The 17,363-nt window shown below is 44.3% G+C and overlaps 1 protein-coding gene across 7 annotated transcripts in view; it reads right to left on the reverse strand.

The window, feature by feature from the left end:
* Positions 1-2,061: 2,061 nt before the first annotated feature.
* LOC143963733 (ras-like protein family member 12) overlaps positions 2,062-17,363 on the reverse strand; it is a 101,626-nt gene continuing 86,324 nt past the window's right edge. For all 7 annotated transcript variants that reach the window (XM_077473458.1, XM_077473454.1, XM_077473459.1 and 4 more), the window contains one exon: positions 2,062-3,876. In XM_077473458.1, coding sequence (XP_077329584.1) covers positions 3,489-3,876 — 388 coding nt within the window. In that variant the 3' untranslated portion in view covers positions 2,062-3,488. The remainder of the gene's footprint in view (positions 3,877-17,363) is intronic.

Genomic DNA, 17,363 nt, shown 5'->3' on the forward strand with positions numbered 1-17,363 from the left:
GCAATCAAGGGGTTAAGTGTTCCCTGGGAGGTGTTTCTAACTGTGGGGGAAGGGGACTGACTGGGAGTACAGAGAGATCGCTGTTCCTGATCACTAAGAACAGCAGATCTCTCTCTAACTCCCCTGTCAGAACGGGGATCTGTTTGTATGTAAGTTTAGGACTACAGAAAATATCGGGGTGCCTTGACGGAGCTCTGTAGCTTATGCATCCATTTGCAAATGTGGGCAGACTAAACACCTGTTTTTAATGCGTACCATTAGACAGGAAAATGTGGTTGTTTGCAGCCTGGTCGGTAAGTTGAACAAGGAATTTCTCTGTTTTTGTTTTACCTGTTTCCAGTTAGCAGTGGAGGCTTGTGCAATGTGGGCACACGGGCGCCACCGCCCATCCTTGCGCCCGGCCCCTTTCAGGATGCCGGATTAATGGATTCCTGTGATGGGGGTGGTACTTTTTGAAGCACATGATTAGACTAAAGTCCGTTCGTTTTGAACTTGATGACGGAAGACGGGACTAAGACCCCTTTCACACTGGGGCGTTTTTCGGGTGTTTTTCAGGCACTTTAGCGTTAAAAAAAGCGCCTGTAAAGCGCTTGAAAGAAGCTGCAACTGCAATCCCAATATAAAAGCCTGAGTGCCTTCACACTGAGATCCCTTTCACACTGGAGCGTTTCTCAGGTGCTTTAGCTTTAAAAAAAAGCACCTGTAAAGTGCCTGAAAGAAGCCGCAACTGCAATTCCAATGTAAAAGCCCGAGTGCTTTCACACTGAGGCGCTGCGCTGGCAGGGCATCAAAAAAAGTCCTGCAAGCAGCTTCTTTGCAGCGCTTTTGGAGCGGTGAATACAATGCTCCTAAAGCGCCCCTTCCCATTGAATCAATGGGTAGCGCCTGTAAAACGCCTGAAAAGCGCTATTGGCAGCAGCGTTTTGTGGGCGCTTTTAACCCTTTATTTGGCCACTAGCAGGGGTTAAGACCCCTTTCACACTGGGCCATTTTTCAGGCGTTTTTCATGCGCTTTAGCGTTAAAAAAAGCGCCTGAAAGAAGCCGCAACTGCAATCCCAATGTAAAAGCCCGAGTGCTTTCACACCGAGATCCCTTTCACACTGGGGCGTTTTTCAGGCGCTTTAGCGTTATAAAAAGCGCATGAAAGAAGCTGCAACTGCAATCCCAATGTAAAAGCCCGAGTGCTTTCACACCGAGGCGCTGCGCTGGCAGGGCGTCAAAAAAAGTCCTGCAAGCAGCTTCTTTGCAGCGCTTTTGGAGCGGTGAATACAATGCTCCTAAAGCGCCCCTTCCCATTGAAATCAATGGGAAGCGCCTGTAAAATGCCTGAAAAGCGCCTGAAAAGCGATATTGGCAGCAGCGTTTTGTGGGTGCTTTTAACCCTTTATTTGACCACTAGCAGGGGTTAAAAGCACCGCAATAACGCTCAAAAAACGCTGGTAAAGCGCTGCTAGTTTAGGCGGTGCTTTACGAGTGTTTTTCGGGCGCTGACATTGTGAAAGGGCTCTTAAAGCACTTGGGCTTTCACATTGGGATTGCAGATGAGGCTTCTTTCAAGCGCTTTACAGGCACTTTTTTAATGCTAAAGCACCTGAAAAACGCCTGAAAAACACCCCAGTGTGAAAGGGGTCTAAAAAAGGAAGTTCAATAGCCAGTAGCCAATAGCTTCCCTTGCGTCGTATTTGGTCCGTTGGACCAGCATACAGACTACCGGTTTTCCCGATAAGAATTGAGTCCGTTGCACAGATTTAAAACATGTTCTATTTCTAGGTCCACCAGATTTTTTAAACGAAAAACGATCGGATTAGCCCACACGCGTTCGGACCTAGTCTGCCGGAAAGTCCGGTTGTGTGTACGCGGCATTAGGATGCCTTTCATTGGGTTTATTGTGAACTGTCGTTGGATTATTTCAATACAAGTTCTTTCATTGTGTGTGCTATTGCCGTTGCAACCCACCTACAAAGAGTGCCAGTGTTAGTACACCAAGGAAGGTGTTGGAGCCAACATCACCTATGGACCTGATATCAGCACGGGCATCATTTCCACCATCAGAAACACCATGTGATAAAACCGTTTTTATTTCCAACATAAAATAAGCTCCCATTATTTCATATAGCCAAAATTTGAATCTGCCATTTTCGTGATCTCTGAGCATTGAAATATATTAAATATAGCTGAAACAAAAAACAAAGAAATGGATCTTATAAAGTTGAGATCTCTGTGTATGATGCATCTTCACTCCTGGCTGCTGCTGTGTATAATAGAAGCTGGCGGACGAGCAAGTTCTGGTTGTCAGAGGAAGTTCTGGTTGTCAGAGGTTCGGCGAGAGCCAACAGGCGCATTCCACACACTGATCAGAAGTCCGGCTCTTTGATAACAAGTGTGGGATGTGAGGTTGGCAGCAGGAGTAGTCTAAACATCTGGATAGCACATCATCAGGTCTTTGGCGTTCAGTACCGCCATATAACGTAAAATTGTTCTTTGATGATAAGCTGACCCTGTTCTTCCCAAATCCAGTAAGAAGCACAACAGCAACCTGTACTAAATATGACCTCCAAAGAAATGCAACATTTAAAGTCTCATGGACCAGAAAATCGCTTTTATTTCCACTGTCTTCCAAATAGAAGATGTCGCTTGTAGCTTATAAATAGACATAATATCCGCTGGGTAGAATGGACATCATGGGGTGGACTGTATAGAGCGGTTGCAACGTCCCTCAACTTGTTGTGCTGTTCTTCACCACCAGTGCTGGGACAAGATTCTTTAGCACCAAGGAAAAACGACCACAGTGAGCCCCATTTGCCCACTACTTCTGTAATATAGGTTGTAGGCCCTTTTGCCCCCCCCCCCCTCCCTCGTTGAAGATCCCAAGGTGGCCAACTTTTTGACTACCCCTCGGCCTGGCCTTGGTCATGCAACGTTCCTCAACTTGCTGTGCTGTTCTTTATCACCAGTGCTGGGACAAGATCCTTTAGCACCAAGGCAAAATGACCAAAGTGAGCCCCCTTTGCCCACTACTTCTGTAATATAGGTTGTAAGCCCTTTTGGCACCCCCCCCTCCCTCGCTGAAGTTCCCAAGGTGGCCAACTTTTTGACTACCCCTCAGCCTGGCCTTGGTCATGCAACATTCCTCAACTTGCTGTGCTGTTCTTTATCACCAGTGCTGGGACGAGATCCTTTAGCACCAAGGCAAAATGACCAAAGTGAGCCCCCTTTGCCCACTACTTCTGTAATATAGGTTGTAGGCCCTTTTAGCACCCCCCCCCTCCCCCTCGCTTGCTGAAGCTCCCAAGGTGGCTGATTTTTTGACTACCTCCATCAGCCAGCCCTTGTTCACTGCATTGTCAACCTCAAGATTTAAAAATAACAGTCCAGATACATTAGCTTCAGACCTTGGCCATCCTTCCTTATTCTGTGATCCAGTTCATAAATAGTGACTCGGGATTTGGTGTCCCATGCCGATAAGGACTTTGGCCTTTTTCATCCCTTAAAAAATCTTAAACCCCTTAAGAAGGGTCAGCGTCGGCGCCTTACGTTTGCTCTGGGCTCTAGATGACTTCACCGTAACAACTTTGGCTTGAGCCACAGAAGGGATCTCTTTGTAACTCAGAGGAGACAGGGTGCTGAGGGTAGGCATGCCATGACGGCTGGACGTTGCAGAGGAGGACAAGGGGGGCAGGCCGAGCAGTGCCCTCTCCTCGCTGATGTACAATGGCGGTCTAATATGATTGGACCTCTCGGCATCCCTCCTCACTTCGTGTATTGCGTCGTGAAACACCTGCTGCACCAATCGGAAATCCAGGCAAGCGGAGACCTCCCGAAAAAGGCAGCCATGACGGGAGGCAAGAGCCGAACCATCTGCCTTGCTGACCTGTCTGACAAATGGACAAAGAATCATTAATACAACTAAGTTACAGTGTGTGCATTAACTAAAGCATGCAACCGAAGAAAACCTGCCTTTTCCTATCTGTTAATAAGCATAAGCCACACTTCATTCGTCATTCTTTCATCTTCTGCATTCTAAACATATTTTCTGCAAAGCTGGATAAAAACTTGTCAAGGTTTTGCATGTTACATTAATCAAAGAGAGTTCTAGTATAATCCTATCTTCCTATTCTTGCCATAAAGCTAGCCTGGTGATTATTTCAGAGATTTATTATTAATTTTATTTACAATAGCATATGTGTGCCTATTCAAGAACGGGGTCATTTAAACCATCTGAGTAGGGATGAGCTTCAAGTTCGAGTCGAACTCATGTTCGACTCGAACATTGCCTGTTCGCCTGTTCAGCGAACAGTGAACAATTTGGGCTGTTCGCGGAAAATTCGAAAAGCCGGAACACCCTATACAAGTCTATGGGAGAAATCTAAAGTGCTAATTTTAAAGGCTAATATGCAAGTTACTGTCCTAAAAAGTGTTTGGGGACCCGGGTTCTGCCCCAGGGGACATGGATCAATGCAAAAAAAAGTTTTAAAAACGGCCGTTTTTTCAGGAGCAGTGATTCTAATAATGATTAAAGTGAAACAATAAAAGTGAAATATTCCTTTAAATTTCGTACCTGGGGGGTGTCTATAGTATGCCTGTGAAGGGGCGCATGTTTCCCGTGCTTAGAACTGTCCCTGCACAAAGTGTCATTTCGCAAGGAAAAAAAGTCTTTTAAAATCACTTTCAATTGTCGGCTCCCCGTAATACAGAGAACACTCAATGAGTTCCCCTTAATATCCATACCAGACCTGAAGGGCCTGGTAATTGAATTTAGGGGAACCCCCACGCTTTTTTTTTTTTTTTTTTTTAATCAATCAATGAATTGTTGGCTCCGTAATACAGAGAACAGTCATTGAGTGTTCTCTGTATTACGGGAGCCGACAATTGAAAGTGATTTTAAAAGACTTTTTTTCCTTGTGAAATGACACTTTGTGCAGGGACAGTTCTAAGCATGGGAAACATGCGCCCCTTCACAGGCATACTATAGACATCCCCCAGGTACGAAATTTAAATGAATATTACACTTTTATTGTTTCACTTTAATCATTATTAAAATCACTGCTGCTGAAAAAACTGCCGTTTTTAAAACTTTTTTTTCATTGGTCCATGTCCCCTGGGGCAGGACCCGGGTCCCCAAACACTTTTTAGGACAGTAACTTGCATATTAGCCTTTAAAATTAGCACTTTCGATTTTGAACGTTCGAGTCCCATAGACTTTAATAGGGTTCTAAAGTTTACACGAAGTTTAGGTCTGTTCGCAGGTTCTGGTGCGAACCGAACAGGGGGGTGTGTTCGGCTCATCCTTACATCTGAGTAGACATGTGCAGATTCGGATGTATCCAAATCTCTGAATTACAATAGTAACAAATTTAAACAGATCTGAAATAACAAAAAACTAAATTTTGTGCAAAATACCACATTCTCCAGCTTCAAATCAAATTTAAAAACAAATTAGAAATTTACTGTAAATTTATTACTGACCATTGCTAATTCCATTTAAAGACTGTGTGTATTAATTCGTATTTCGAAAAGAATATAATAATAAAGAGAATAGAATAGAAAATAAAACAATAGAATAGAATAAAAGAGAATAGAATAGGAAATAAAATAATTAAAATAGAAAATAAAAGAATAGAATAAAACAGAATAGAATAGAAAATAAAATAATTAGAGTAGCAAATAAAAGAATAGAATAGAAAGAATATAGGCTTCTTCCCAAAATCTGAAATAACAAAAAGAAATTTCATGCGAGATAACACATTTTCCAACTTCAAATCAAATTTAAAAACTAATTCGAAATTTACTGTAAATTTATTACTGACTATTGCTAATTTCCTTTAAAGGCGTTGTATGTTAGAATATAGCCTTTTTCCAAAATTTGAATTTCAAAAAGAATATACTAGAATAAACCAGAATAGACTGGAATAGAATAGAAAAGAATAGAATAGAATACAGTATGTGTGCCTATTCATGAACGGGATAATATTAAACCATCTCAGTTATGTGTAGACGTTTCGTCCTAAAACAAAGTTCAAAATTGCAATCGATTGCAAAAATGTAAATCCGATTGAAAATGATTAAACTAAAAGGAAACTATTACCCTATAGGAGTGGAAGCTCCACTTATCTACCTCCTCCTCCCCCCCCCCTCCGGTGCCACGTTTGGCACCTTTTTCGAGGCCCGAGGGCTCTCACACTGGAGCAGTGCACTAGCAGGACGGTAAAAAAAGTCCTGCTAGCAGCATCTTTGGAGCAGTGAAGGTGCGGTGTATTGAAATCAATACGGCAGTGCGGCTATACCGCCGGCAAATCGCCTCTGCAGAGGCGCTTTGCGGTGGTCTTTAACTCTTTCTCGGGTAAAACCACCCCGCTACCGGCCGAGTAGCGGCGCTTTACCACCAATGCACCTCCCGCCCCAGTGTGAAAGGGGCCTTACAGAGAATGGCAGCACCCGAGAGACATCGGCTGCGGTGCTGAAATCACTGGATTCCAGGATAGGTAAGTGTCCTAATAGTAAGTGTCAGCAGCTACAGTATGTATAGCTACTGTTTTTGTTTTGTTTTTTGCTGGGGGGGGGGGAACTCCGCTTTAATGAATCGATCTGAAATTAAACAAATTGTTTTGTTCTGCACATGTCTACGTGTTACTGGCCAATCAGACTATATGTTAGCTGAACATATGCTATCTGGTAAAGTTGGCCATATCACTGATCATGGTGGGAGAGTATTAGCTGATAATGGAGCTGGACGGTATAGGAAGGACCACAGGAGATGGACCATAAGGAGAAGAGGCAGAGTGGGAGCCGATCACGGACCATAGGGGGAAAAGGCACCAGAACAGCAGCTAAACATGGATTTTATTGGTGGTGGTTCTGAAGTGGGGGTTACATAGAGCAGGCAAAGGTTAAATCTGAACATGGGAGAAGGTGGAGATCAGAGAAGAGTGCCGAATAACCGGTGAAAGTTGGGAGAGGTGGGAAAGAGAGTGAGAGCTGAGCGTTTAGCTCAGAGAAGGAAGGGCTAATCATTGACTATAGAGGAAGAGACCCCAGAACAACAACTAAACATGGGTTTTATGGCTTTGGGGGAGCATAGAGGAGGCTGATTTGCCACTGGTTCTGGTCTGGGGGGTGGGTACATAGAGCAGCAAAGGTTAGGTTGGACATGGCAGAGGGTGGAAAAGGAGAGAGAGAGGAGTGTCAACTGACTATGGAACATTGGGAGAGTCTGAAAAGGGAGTAAGAGCTGACCATGGAGTTGATAGAAAGGACAGGCAGAGTTGGAGCTCATCATGAACCAGAAGAAAAAAGGCACCAGATGTCAGGGCTGGGCTCAGCCCTTCCTTCTATGAGCTGAACGCTCAGCTAATTGCCAGCTCCTATCTCTCCACCGTGATTCACCTGTTGATGATCCTGATCGTCAGTCCTGTCAACTTAAGCCGTCCAGTCCAGAGGTTCTCTGCCTTCGCCTTGGTCAACATCACAGAAACTATCTTCTGTGATCCTGTTAAAGACTTGCTTTGCTGACATCCCTTCTGGCTCCAGATCCTGCTTGCTGTCCCACTACATGAATCCCTGACTTCTGGCTTGGCTGACTATCCATTCCGGTTACTGAACTTTGACTATGTTTTGACTATATTTGTTCTGTTTACTTTTATTTATTAAACAAGTGTGATTTAAATGTAATTCTGTCTCGGCCTGATTTCATGGTTTCTGACACCAAAACAGGAACTGAACATGGGTTTTATGGCTGTGGGGGGGCATAGAGGAAGCCAGTTTGCCACTGGTTCTGGAATGAGGAGGGGGTAAACAGAGAAGACAAAGTTAAATCTGAAAATGGCAAATGGTGGAGGGTAGAGAGGAGTGCCAACTGACCGTGGAACATTGGGAGAGGCAGGGAAGAGAGAGTGAGAGCTGACCATCTAGTAAATAGAAAGAGTGTAGGAGCAGATCATGGACTGCAGAGGAAGAGACACTAGAACAACAACTAAACATGGGTTTTATAGATTTAGGGGAGCATAGAGGAGGCTGATTTGCCACTGGTTCTGGACTGGGGAAGGAGCATACAGAAAAATGAAAGCTAAAGCTAAACATGGCAATGGGCAGGGGGGAGTGAGGAGTGCCAATAGGCCATGGAACATTTGGGGAGTCAGAGAAGAGAGTGAAAACTGAGCAGGGAGTTGACAGAGAGAGAACAGGCAAAGTGGGTGCTGATCATGGACCATAGGGGAAGACGCACCAGAACAACAACTGAACATGGATTTTATGGGTGTGGGGGATTATAGGGGTGGCCAATTTTGCATTGGTTCTGGATTGGGGGGAGGGGGGGGCATAGAGGAGGCAAAGCTAAAGCTGAACATGGCAGAGCGTGGAAGGAAGAGAGAAGTATCAACTAGCCATGGAACATGGTAAGGGGCAGGGAAGAGAGTGAAAGCTGACTAGGAAGTAAATAGAAAGATAATGAGGGATGAGCTTGGGTTCAGTTAGCTCTCATGATTGGTCAAATCTGGAAGGAAACTGTCAGTGATGGCCCAATTAACTGTGGCTGGACCATCCCCTCTCCCTTCCCACAGTTGCACATAAACAAACGGGCAGGAGTGCGTATTACATCATTGACTTAAAGTGTTTGTTACCCCAATGTTTCATATTCCTGATTAGAGATGAGCCGGACACCCCCCTATTTGGTTTGCAGAAGAACTCCTGAACAGGGGAAAAATTGGATAAAGACAAGGGCATTGTAAGGACATATTAGAAATGAATGGGGTGTCTGAGCAAATGGGCAGGGATTTTCTTGGTTCCTTTTCACTGCTGGGAGAGCCTGTTTATTTGGGTGGAGTCAGGTGATCGGGGGTTCTGTGCCACCTGGACGGCTGTCTGGGTGAACGTGTGTCGTATTGCCCCAGGCTGCTTGGCCAGAAACCTAAGGCCTATCCCTGGGACATCTGGCTGCTAGGCTGTCTGAGGGCCTATTCCAGAAGCAGGAAAGCAGGGTAGGGTTGGGACTGCGGGCTTGTAATCCAACCAGAAGTAACGGTTCCACTGGCTGGGGGAACCAGTCGTGATTGGAGGTAGAGGGGAAAGCTGTCACCCCTAAGGGACCATCCAGCTTGTTACCCGGAGACCACTGTGAGTAAGCTGAGGCCAGTACCAGAGCAGACTTTTCGCCAGCCGGGGATGGTGAAGAAGTGGGAAAACTTCAGCAAGTGCCAAGTCAGGGACCCAGCGGGACAGCAGAGTTGGAGCATCAGTGAGCGCCAAGCCAGGGACCTAGCGGGACAGCAGAGGTGACGCTTGTGGAGTGCCATACCAGGGACCTAACATGTCAGCAGGGGTGAAGCTTATAGAGTATCTGTGAGTGCCAAGCCAGGGACCCAGTAGAGACTGACACTTGAGGAAGATACTGAGAGCTACAGTGAAAGAGCTCAGGGGATCCAGTGGCTAGTGGATCTGAAGTCTAGTGAGAGAGACTGGGAGCTCATTGTCTGCAGACCCACAGTGAGGGAGTGTGGGGTAAAGAGAACTGTTCGTGTTGCAGATAGTTGAATATCTTTAACATTAGTAACAGCTACAAGATTGTTGTCATAGGAGACAGCAGTCCTACCTATACAGAAGTGGTGTCCAGCTAGAGGCCTTCACCTGTATAGCTGTCTAGCTATAGAAGTCTCAGAGTCTGCTAATTATCTTTGCATCTACCTAAGGGTGTCCTGACCCTAGCCCTCTTTCCCACAGTTCTGTTTCAGAGACAATACATCTCTTTGCATTCAAAAAGTGTCTGGCGCCCACCTGTTCATCTTGCATTTCACCCACCATGCCTTGTAACCCACTCTATACTGAAGGCTGTCAGCTCTCCTTAACTCTGGGGGTAAATATTAGGCCAAAAGAGGCTCGGGACTTTGCTAAAAATAAAATAAAAAGAAATAGTCAATACCCATTTAAATTGACTCACGCATGCAATTGCTGGCTGGCAATATGCTGGCAATATGAAAAAAAAAAAAAAGAAAGAAACTGCAACATTTAAAAAAAATGATGTAGAGTCCCCCCCCAAGAGGGCCCCCAGATACCAGCACCCCTATGTGAATGAGTATGGGCTACATTGTACCCCTACTCATTCACCAAAAAAGTGTAAAAAAAATAATAATGACATTAGCCGGTTTTTGACAATTCCTTTCTAACAAATTTTTAAAAAGTGTCCCCTGATGTAGATCCAAAACTTCAATCACGATGCCTATCACACCACTGGCCATATATTTCCTCAGTGCCATTGACTTAAAGTGTTACTAAACCCAGGAGCCTGCATTTACTAGATCTGGTCTCCCACAGTACACAGAACATGGAAATGCAATTATTTTAGTAAATATAAACTGCTAAATACCTTTTCTCATCAGCAGTATATAGCAGTCTTGTGACTTCTAGCAGTGGCTGGTTAAAGCTTGTATGAGAAGTTTTCATTCTCCCCTGAGTGTAGGGTTGCCACTTCTTCTTCAAGCCAAACTCGAACACTTTAGCAAAAATATACTGTATATTTTATACACTATAACAGTGGTCTCCAAACTGCGGACCTTTGCTTGCCTTTATTGGGCCCTTGAGTCATTATTATTACCATTGACACCAACGATTGGGCATCATTTCTTCTAACGACAACAAAAATTGGGCACATTTCCTCCCATGGACGCCAACAATTTCTCCCCCTAATACCAAAGATCAGGCATTGTTTTCTCCCACTGGGCACAGTCTGGCCACCCTAAAGTCTGAAGAACAGTAAACTGGCCCTTTCTTTAGAATGTTTGGAGACCCCTGATCTATAGGATTGTAACAGGCCTGGGACACCTTTAGGCACTCCAAAGAGAATAGTAATGTGGCATGCATAGTGCCCTCCTCACCCTCCTATTAGGCCCTGTTCTAAACCACATTCCTGTCTGAATATTTTTATATTATCAGTCCACCTGAAACCCGAACACATGATTCAAAACCCGAACTGTCCGGGTGAATCCCGAACAGGTGGCAACCCTACCTGAGTGTCCTATGAGGCTGCAGGACTCCTGACCCTCTGTCTGGACAGTGCTGATTGGCCCTGTGCTGATCACATGCACTCTTCCAAGAAAAATAAACAAAACCTCTCTAGCAATACACACCAAACTGAGCATGTGCAGCTTGCCCCCAAGACTCTGTCCGATCAGCTGATACATTGGGGAAGATGGAAGAAGGGGAGGATCAGGGAAAACTGCCTTTTTAAACAATGCGGAGGATTGACCCCTTAGGTTCCACAGTGAGTATAACAAGCGTGCTTTACTGCATATACAGACTGATTTTACTGTTGTGGGTTTAGCAACACTTTAATATGGCCATATTAGGTCAATGACATTGGCCTAATACCACCATGGCACCATAACAGGTCAATTATGCCACTAGCATTCCTGACCCTTTGTGTGCTTGCAACTGTGTGTGGGGGGGTCCTGGCCGGAGTTGATTGGGCCAGTACTGACAGCTTCTTTCTGGATTTGGCCTGAAGCCCATTCTTACTGGCAAGAGTGTGCGAATCACATAACTGGCTGTACATAAATTACAAAATCTTTGTCAGGTAGGACAGTAGACATGTAAGTATTTCAAATGAATATTTCACTGTTTGCTTGAAGCTCTGCTTTTTAAAATAGTTAAAAACGTATCATGATACCTGCTGCATAGAACTGTCACCTCGGGGCAGAGGAGGAATTGTGAAAGAGGCAGCGCACTCTGTTACCCATATAGAAGAGCAGGTGAAAGGTGGAAGCTATAGACAGGAAAAAGAGAAGCAGGATAGGTAAAAAAAGGAGAGCATTGTATGTTAATGTAATGAACATAAATTGCAGGAATAAAAAGAGGAGGTATAAATTCCAAAACTGAGAGATGCTAGGCGAGAACCTTTTTTTTTGGTCTTTGTTTATTTTATTTTTTAAATTTTTTTATTGTTTTTTTTTTGTTAACTTTGATGTCTTTGTTGACTATAGATCTACAGTTAGGTCCATATATATTTGGACACAGGCACAATTTTCATACTTTTGGCTCTGTATGACTCCAGAATAAAGTTTAAAACAAAACAATTCCAATGAATTTGAAGTGCAGGCTTTCAGGTTTAATTCAAGGGGTTGAACATAAATATCAAGTACAAATTTTAGGAACTGCAACCATTTTTATACACAGTCCCCCCCCATTTTCAGGGGCTCAAATGTAATTGGACAAATGAATATAATCATAAATAAAATGTTATTTTTTTTTTTATATTTTGTTGAGAATCCTTTACTGGCAATGACTGCCTGAAGTCTGGAACCCATGGGCATTACCAAAGACTGGGTTTCCTCCTTTCTGATGCTTTGCCAGGCTCTAACTGCAGCTGTCTTCAGTTCTTTGTGGGTCTTTCTGCCTTTAGCTTTGCCGATTGGGTTTGATCAGGTGACTCAGCCATTGCAGAATATTCCACTTCTTTTCCTTCAAAAGCTCCTGGGTTGCTTTTGCAATGTGTTTTGGATCATTATCCATCTCTACTGTGAAGCGCCGTCCAATCAACTTTGTTGCATTTGGCTGAATCTGGGTTGACAGTATATCTCTAAACACTGCAGAATTCATCCGGCTGGCTCTGTGTTCTGTCACATCATCAATAAACACCAATGACCCAGTGCCACTGGAAGCCATGCATGCCCATGCCATCACACTGCAAGCTCCAGCATGTAACCACAGATGATGTTGTGTGCTTTGGATCATGAGTTGTTCCAAGCCTTCTCCACACTTTTTTCTTCCCATCATTCTGGTACAGATTAACCTAATGCCACATACACACTATCAGACTTTCCGGCGGACCAGAGTCCGTCAAACAATTCGATCGTGTGTGGGCTCCAGTGGGATTTTTTCTTACCTAAAGTCCGTCGGACCTAGAAATAAGACTGGCTTCAAATTTGTCTGCCGACAAGCAGACAAATCTGTTCATCTGTGTGCTAGTCCAACGGACTAACACCAACGCTAGGGCAGCTATTGGCTACTGGCTATGAACTTCCTTATTCTACGTCATCACGTTCAAATCCGTCAGACTTTTGGAGTGATCGTGTGTCGCCAAGACCGTTCGTTGGAAAGTCCGGGGGACCTCAGCTGCAAAGTCCGCCGGATTGTCCGCCGGACCAAGTCCGTCAAAAAGTCCAGTCATGTGTATACGGCATTAGTTTCATCTGTCCAAAGAATGCTTTTTCAGAACTGGTCTGGCTTTTTTTTAATGTTTTTTGGCAAAGTCTAATCTGGTTTTTCTATTCTTCAGGCCTATGAATGGTTTGCACCTTGTGGTGAACCCTCTGTATTTGCGCTCGTGAAGTCCTCTTTTGATTGTAGACTTTGACAATGATACGCCCACCTCCTGGAGGGTGTCCTTCACTTGTCTCCACCTCCTGGGGAGTGTCCTTCACTTGTCTGGATGTTGTGAATGGGTTTTTCTTTACCATAGAGAGAATCCTACGATCATCCACTACTGTTGTCTTTCATGGACGTCCAGGCTTTTTTATGTTGCTGAGCTCACCAGTGCATTCTTCTTTCCTCAGAATGTACCAAACTGTTGATTTGGCCACGCCTAATGTTGCTGCTATCTCTCTGGATTTGTTTAGTTTTTGAAGCCTTACAATGGCCTGTTTCACTTGCATGGACAGCTCCTTTGAACGCATGATGTAGGTTCACAGCAATAGATTCCAAATCCCAATACCACACTTAGGCCGCGTACACACGGGCGGATTGTCTGCCCAACTTAGTCCGCTGAACCGTGTTTCAGCGGACAATCCGCTCGTGTGTGGGCTTCAGCGGACTTTTTCAGCGGACAGTCTGACGAACAAAGTCTTACGGAATTTCCGTAATTTTGTCCGTCCAAACTTGGTTTTGTCCGTCCAAACTTGGTTTCAGCGGACAGTCCGCTCGTGTGTAGGCAAGTTGGACGGACTAAGTATGGCGCATGCTCAGAAAGGATTTACACGGCCGAAGGTTGCATTGCAGTGTATTGGACGTCGTTTTTCTAGTCCCGTCGTACGTGCTGTACACGTCATCGTGCACGCTTTCAGCGGACTGTCTGTTCATCGTGTGTGGTCAAGTCCGTTCATTCAAAAGTTGAATGGACTGTCTGTCGGATTGTCTGACGAACTTAGTTGGGCAGACAATACGCCCGTGTGTACCCGGCCTTAGAATCAACTCCAGACCTTTTACCTGCTTAACTGATGAAGAAATAATGGAGGAGTAGCCCACACCTGACCATGAAACAGCTTTTGATTCAATTCTCCATTTCATGTTGGTCCCTTGAAAAAGGGGGGTGGCTATTCTTAAGAGCTGTAATTCCTAAACCCTTCCTCCGATTTGGATGTACATACCCTCAAATTAAACCTGAAAGTGTGCACTTTCAGTCCATTATAGAACTATAGCTTGAATATGTTTGTAAATACCTGAAAAAACTAAATTGTGCCTGTGTCCAAATATAAATGGAACTAACTTTATGTTTATTCCAAGCATGTTTGAAACCATTTACTGTTGACTGCACAGGACTTACATCGCATTTCAAAAATGTTTTATTCCAGCAGCTATATAATAGTAATATGCACAATAATAACAGAAATGTATTCTAGAAATGACTGAAGGGTTGGGAGAGCGGAGGGTGCAGTTTCTCTTCGGCCAATATGGTTTAGAGCAGCCTTTTTCAACCAGGGTACCCAGGCATCCTGGTGTACCTTGAGGTTTCTTCAGCGGTGCCTTGGCAAAAGGCCTAAAAATGTCCCCAGAATTGTATGGATGGGTGGATGAAACCTGCCTTTTAGTTACACAAAGCCAAAGGTCATTGTATACCATTACAACCTTCTAGCTGCCAACCACTGCCAACCACTAACGACCACTGACATCATCAGTTGATAAGGAGGATATCAGTTGCCTGCAGTGGCATCGGGAGGGGGGGCTGAGGGGGGATGGAGCCCCGAGTGGGTCCCCAGAAGCAAACCTAGATCATGTATACCTAGATTCATCCCTCATCTAAAGAATAGATCTCCGCTCTTCTGCAACACATGGCGTAATTAACAGCTTTGTTATAATAAATGTAAACAATATATCTCCACTTGGATTATCCGGATCACCTACAGGAGCTCTGACCAATTTAAAACTTCCTTTATTATTGCCAGTACCCATTCTGTGGACCGGACTTAGGGGTAACCCCCCCTACTCAGTAGTCACTTGCCCCCCCCCCCTCCTTCAAAAAGAACTGTGCTCTTTTGGAATTGTGACAGCGGGTGTGGGGAGAAGATCCCTGGCCCCCTGTCACAGGGAGGGAGGGGAGGGGTTGATCAGGGGAAGAGCAGGCAGATGGGTGTAACATGTAACATGTTCAGAAAGGTCAACTTAATGCTCTTTTTAAGCAGTAACTGGATGTTTCTTACTATGTGGTATTATAACAGCTATCTTCTATTGATCATGTTTAATATGTTCATAAACGACCTGGAGGATGGGGTAAACAGTTCAATCTCTGTATTTGCAGATGATACTAAGCTAAGCAGGGCAATAACTTCTCTGCAGGATGTGGAAACCTTGTGTGAACACATTAATGGGGTGGGCAACTACATAGCAAATGAGGTTCAATGTAGAAAAATGTAAAATAATGCATTTGGGTGGCAAAAATATGAATGCAATCTATACACTGGGGGGAGAACCTCTGGGGGAATCTAGGATGGAAAAGGACCTGGGGGTCCTAGTAGATGATAGGCTCAGCAATGGCATGCAATACCAAGCTGCTGCTAACAAAGCAAACAATTTTGGCATGCATTAAAAAGGGGATCAACTCCAGAGATAAAACGATAATTCTCCCGCTCTACAAGACTCTGGTCCATCCGCACCTGGAATATGTTGTCCAGTTCTGGGCACCAGTCCTCAGGAAGAATGTACTGGAAATGGAGCGAGTACAAAGAAGGGCAACAAAGCTAATAAAGGGTCTGGAGGATATTAGTTATGAGGAAAGGTTGTGAGCACTGAACTTATTCTCTCTGGAGAAGAGATGCTTAAGAGAGGGGATATGATTTCAATATAAAAATACCGTACTGGTGACCCCACAATAGGGAGAAAACTGTTAAACAGAAGGGAGTTTAACAAGACATGTGACCACTCATTAAAATGAGAAGAAAAGAGGATTTATCCTTAAACTACTTAGAGGGTTATTTACTGTAAGAGCGGCAAGGATGTGGAATTCCCTTCCACAGGCGGTGGTCTCAGCAGGGAGCATCGATAGTTTCAAGAAACTATTAGATAAGCACCTGAACGACCGCAACATACAGGGATATACAATGTAATACTGACATATAATCACACACATAGGTTGGACTTGATAAACTTGTGTCTTTTTTCGACCTCACCTACTATGTAACTCGGTTTATCCTTGGGTTTGTTTGTATCTGTTGTTAGCCTTCCAAGCTTCTTACTGCGATAGCCAGCTATAAGTGTGTCACAAGTTGTGTTTTTTGGTCATGCATCTCACTGACACCTGTGTTGCCATTGTGCTGGGTGTTCAGTGTGCTCCTGTACCTTTAAGAAGGGGTGGCTCCCCTTCAGTCCACCTGCTTTCACCTATCCATCAGAATGCATGTGCCTCCACTGTGGGGACACTTATAAGTTAGTGTTAGGTACCACAGATATTGGGGTGCCTTGGCGGGGCTCTGTGGCTTACGCATGCATTTGCAAATGTGTGCAGACTAAACCCCTGTTTTTAACGCATACTGTTAGACAGGTTAATTGGTTGTCTGTGGGCTGGTGTTAAGTAAAGCTTGGTTTTTTCCTCGGTTTATCCTTGGGTTTGTTTGTATACTATGTAACTATGTAACTATGTGTCATTGAAGGATCAGTGCTAGATGATATGACCATAGTTAGAGGGGGATGCCTGCAAAAATATGGTAAAGCTTCAACAAGCGATTAAGACCCAAAAATGGCGAAACGCATCTTGGGAGTTCCCTACTGGTAGAGAACAGGAGCTGAGGCCCATCTTTTACCCATCTCATTCATATTCACACAACAGGGATTTAGTGTCTGTGTGCAGACGGTCACCATTTTGTTGAAGTCTACTAGATCCTATCAAGCTCACCCAGTCTGTTTTGCGCCAATCTATTTACATGGTGATCCGACTGATACTTGGGGGCCACTTGAGCTGTACCATTTTCTTTGCTCTGGGCTACAAATGCGGGAAAGCCTCTAATGTTAATACCAACCAGTTGGGCAATGACAGCTGGTTTCTTTCACAAGAAATGTATTGAATTTCAAGAGTTGGCAAAGTTGGAAGAGGTAAGATACACATAATAAAGAGCAACAAGCTACAGGGCAGTTTGTATACCAACTTTAAAGGGCTTACAAAAACAGTCAT

Source organism: Lithobates pipiens, unplaced genomic scaffold, assembly GCF_037356315.1.
Source record: "Lithobates pipiens isolate NorthernLeopardFrog02 unplaced genomic scaffold, aLitPip1_a1.2 Scaffold_8, whole genome shotgun sequence".
In the NCBI taxonomy this organism is placed as follows: Eukaryota; Metazoa; Chordata; class Amphibia; order Anura; family Ranidae; genus Lithobates; species Lithobates pipiens.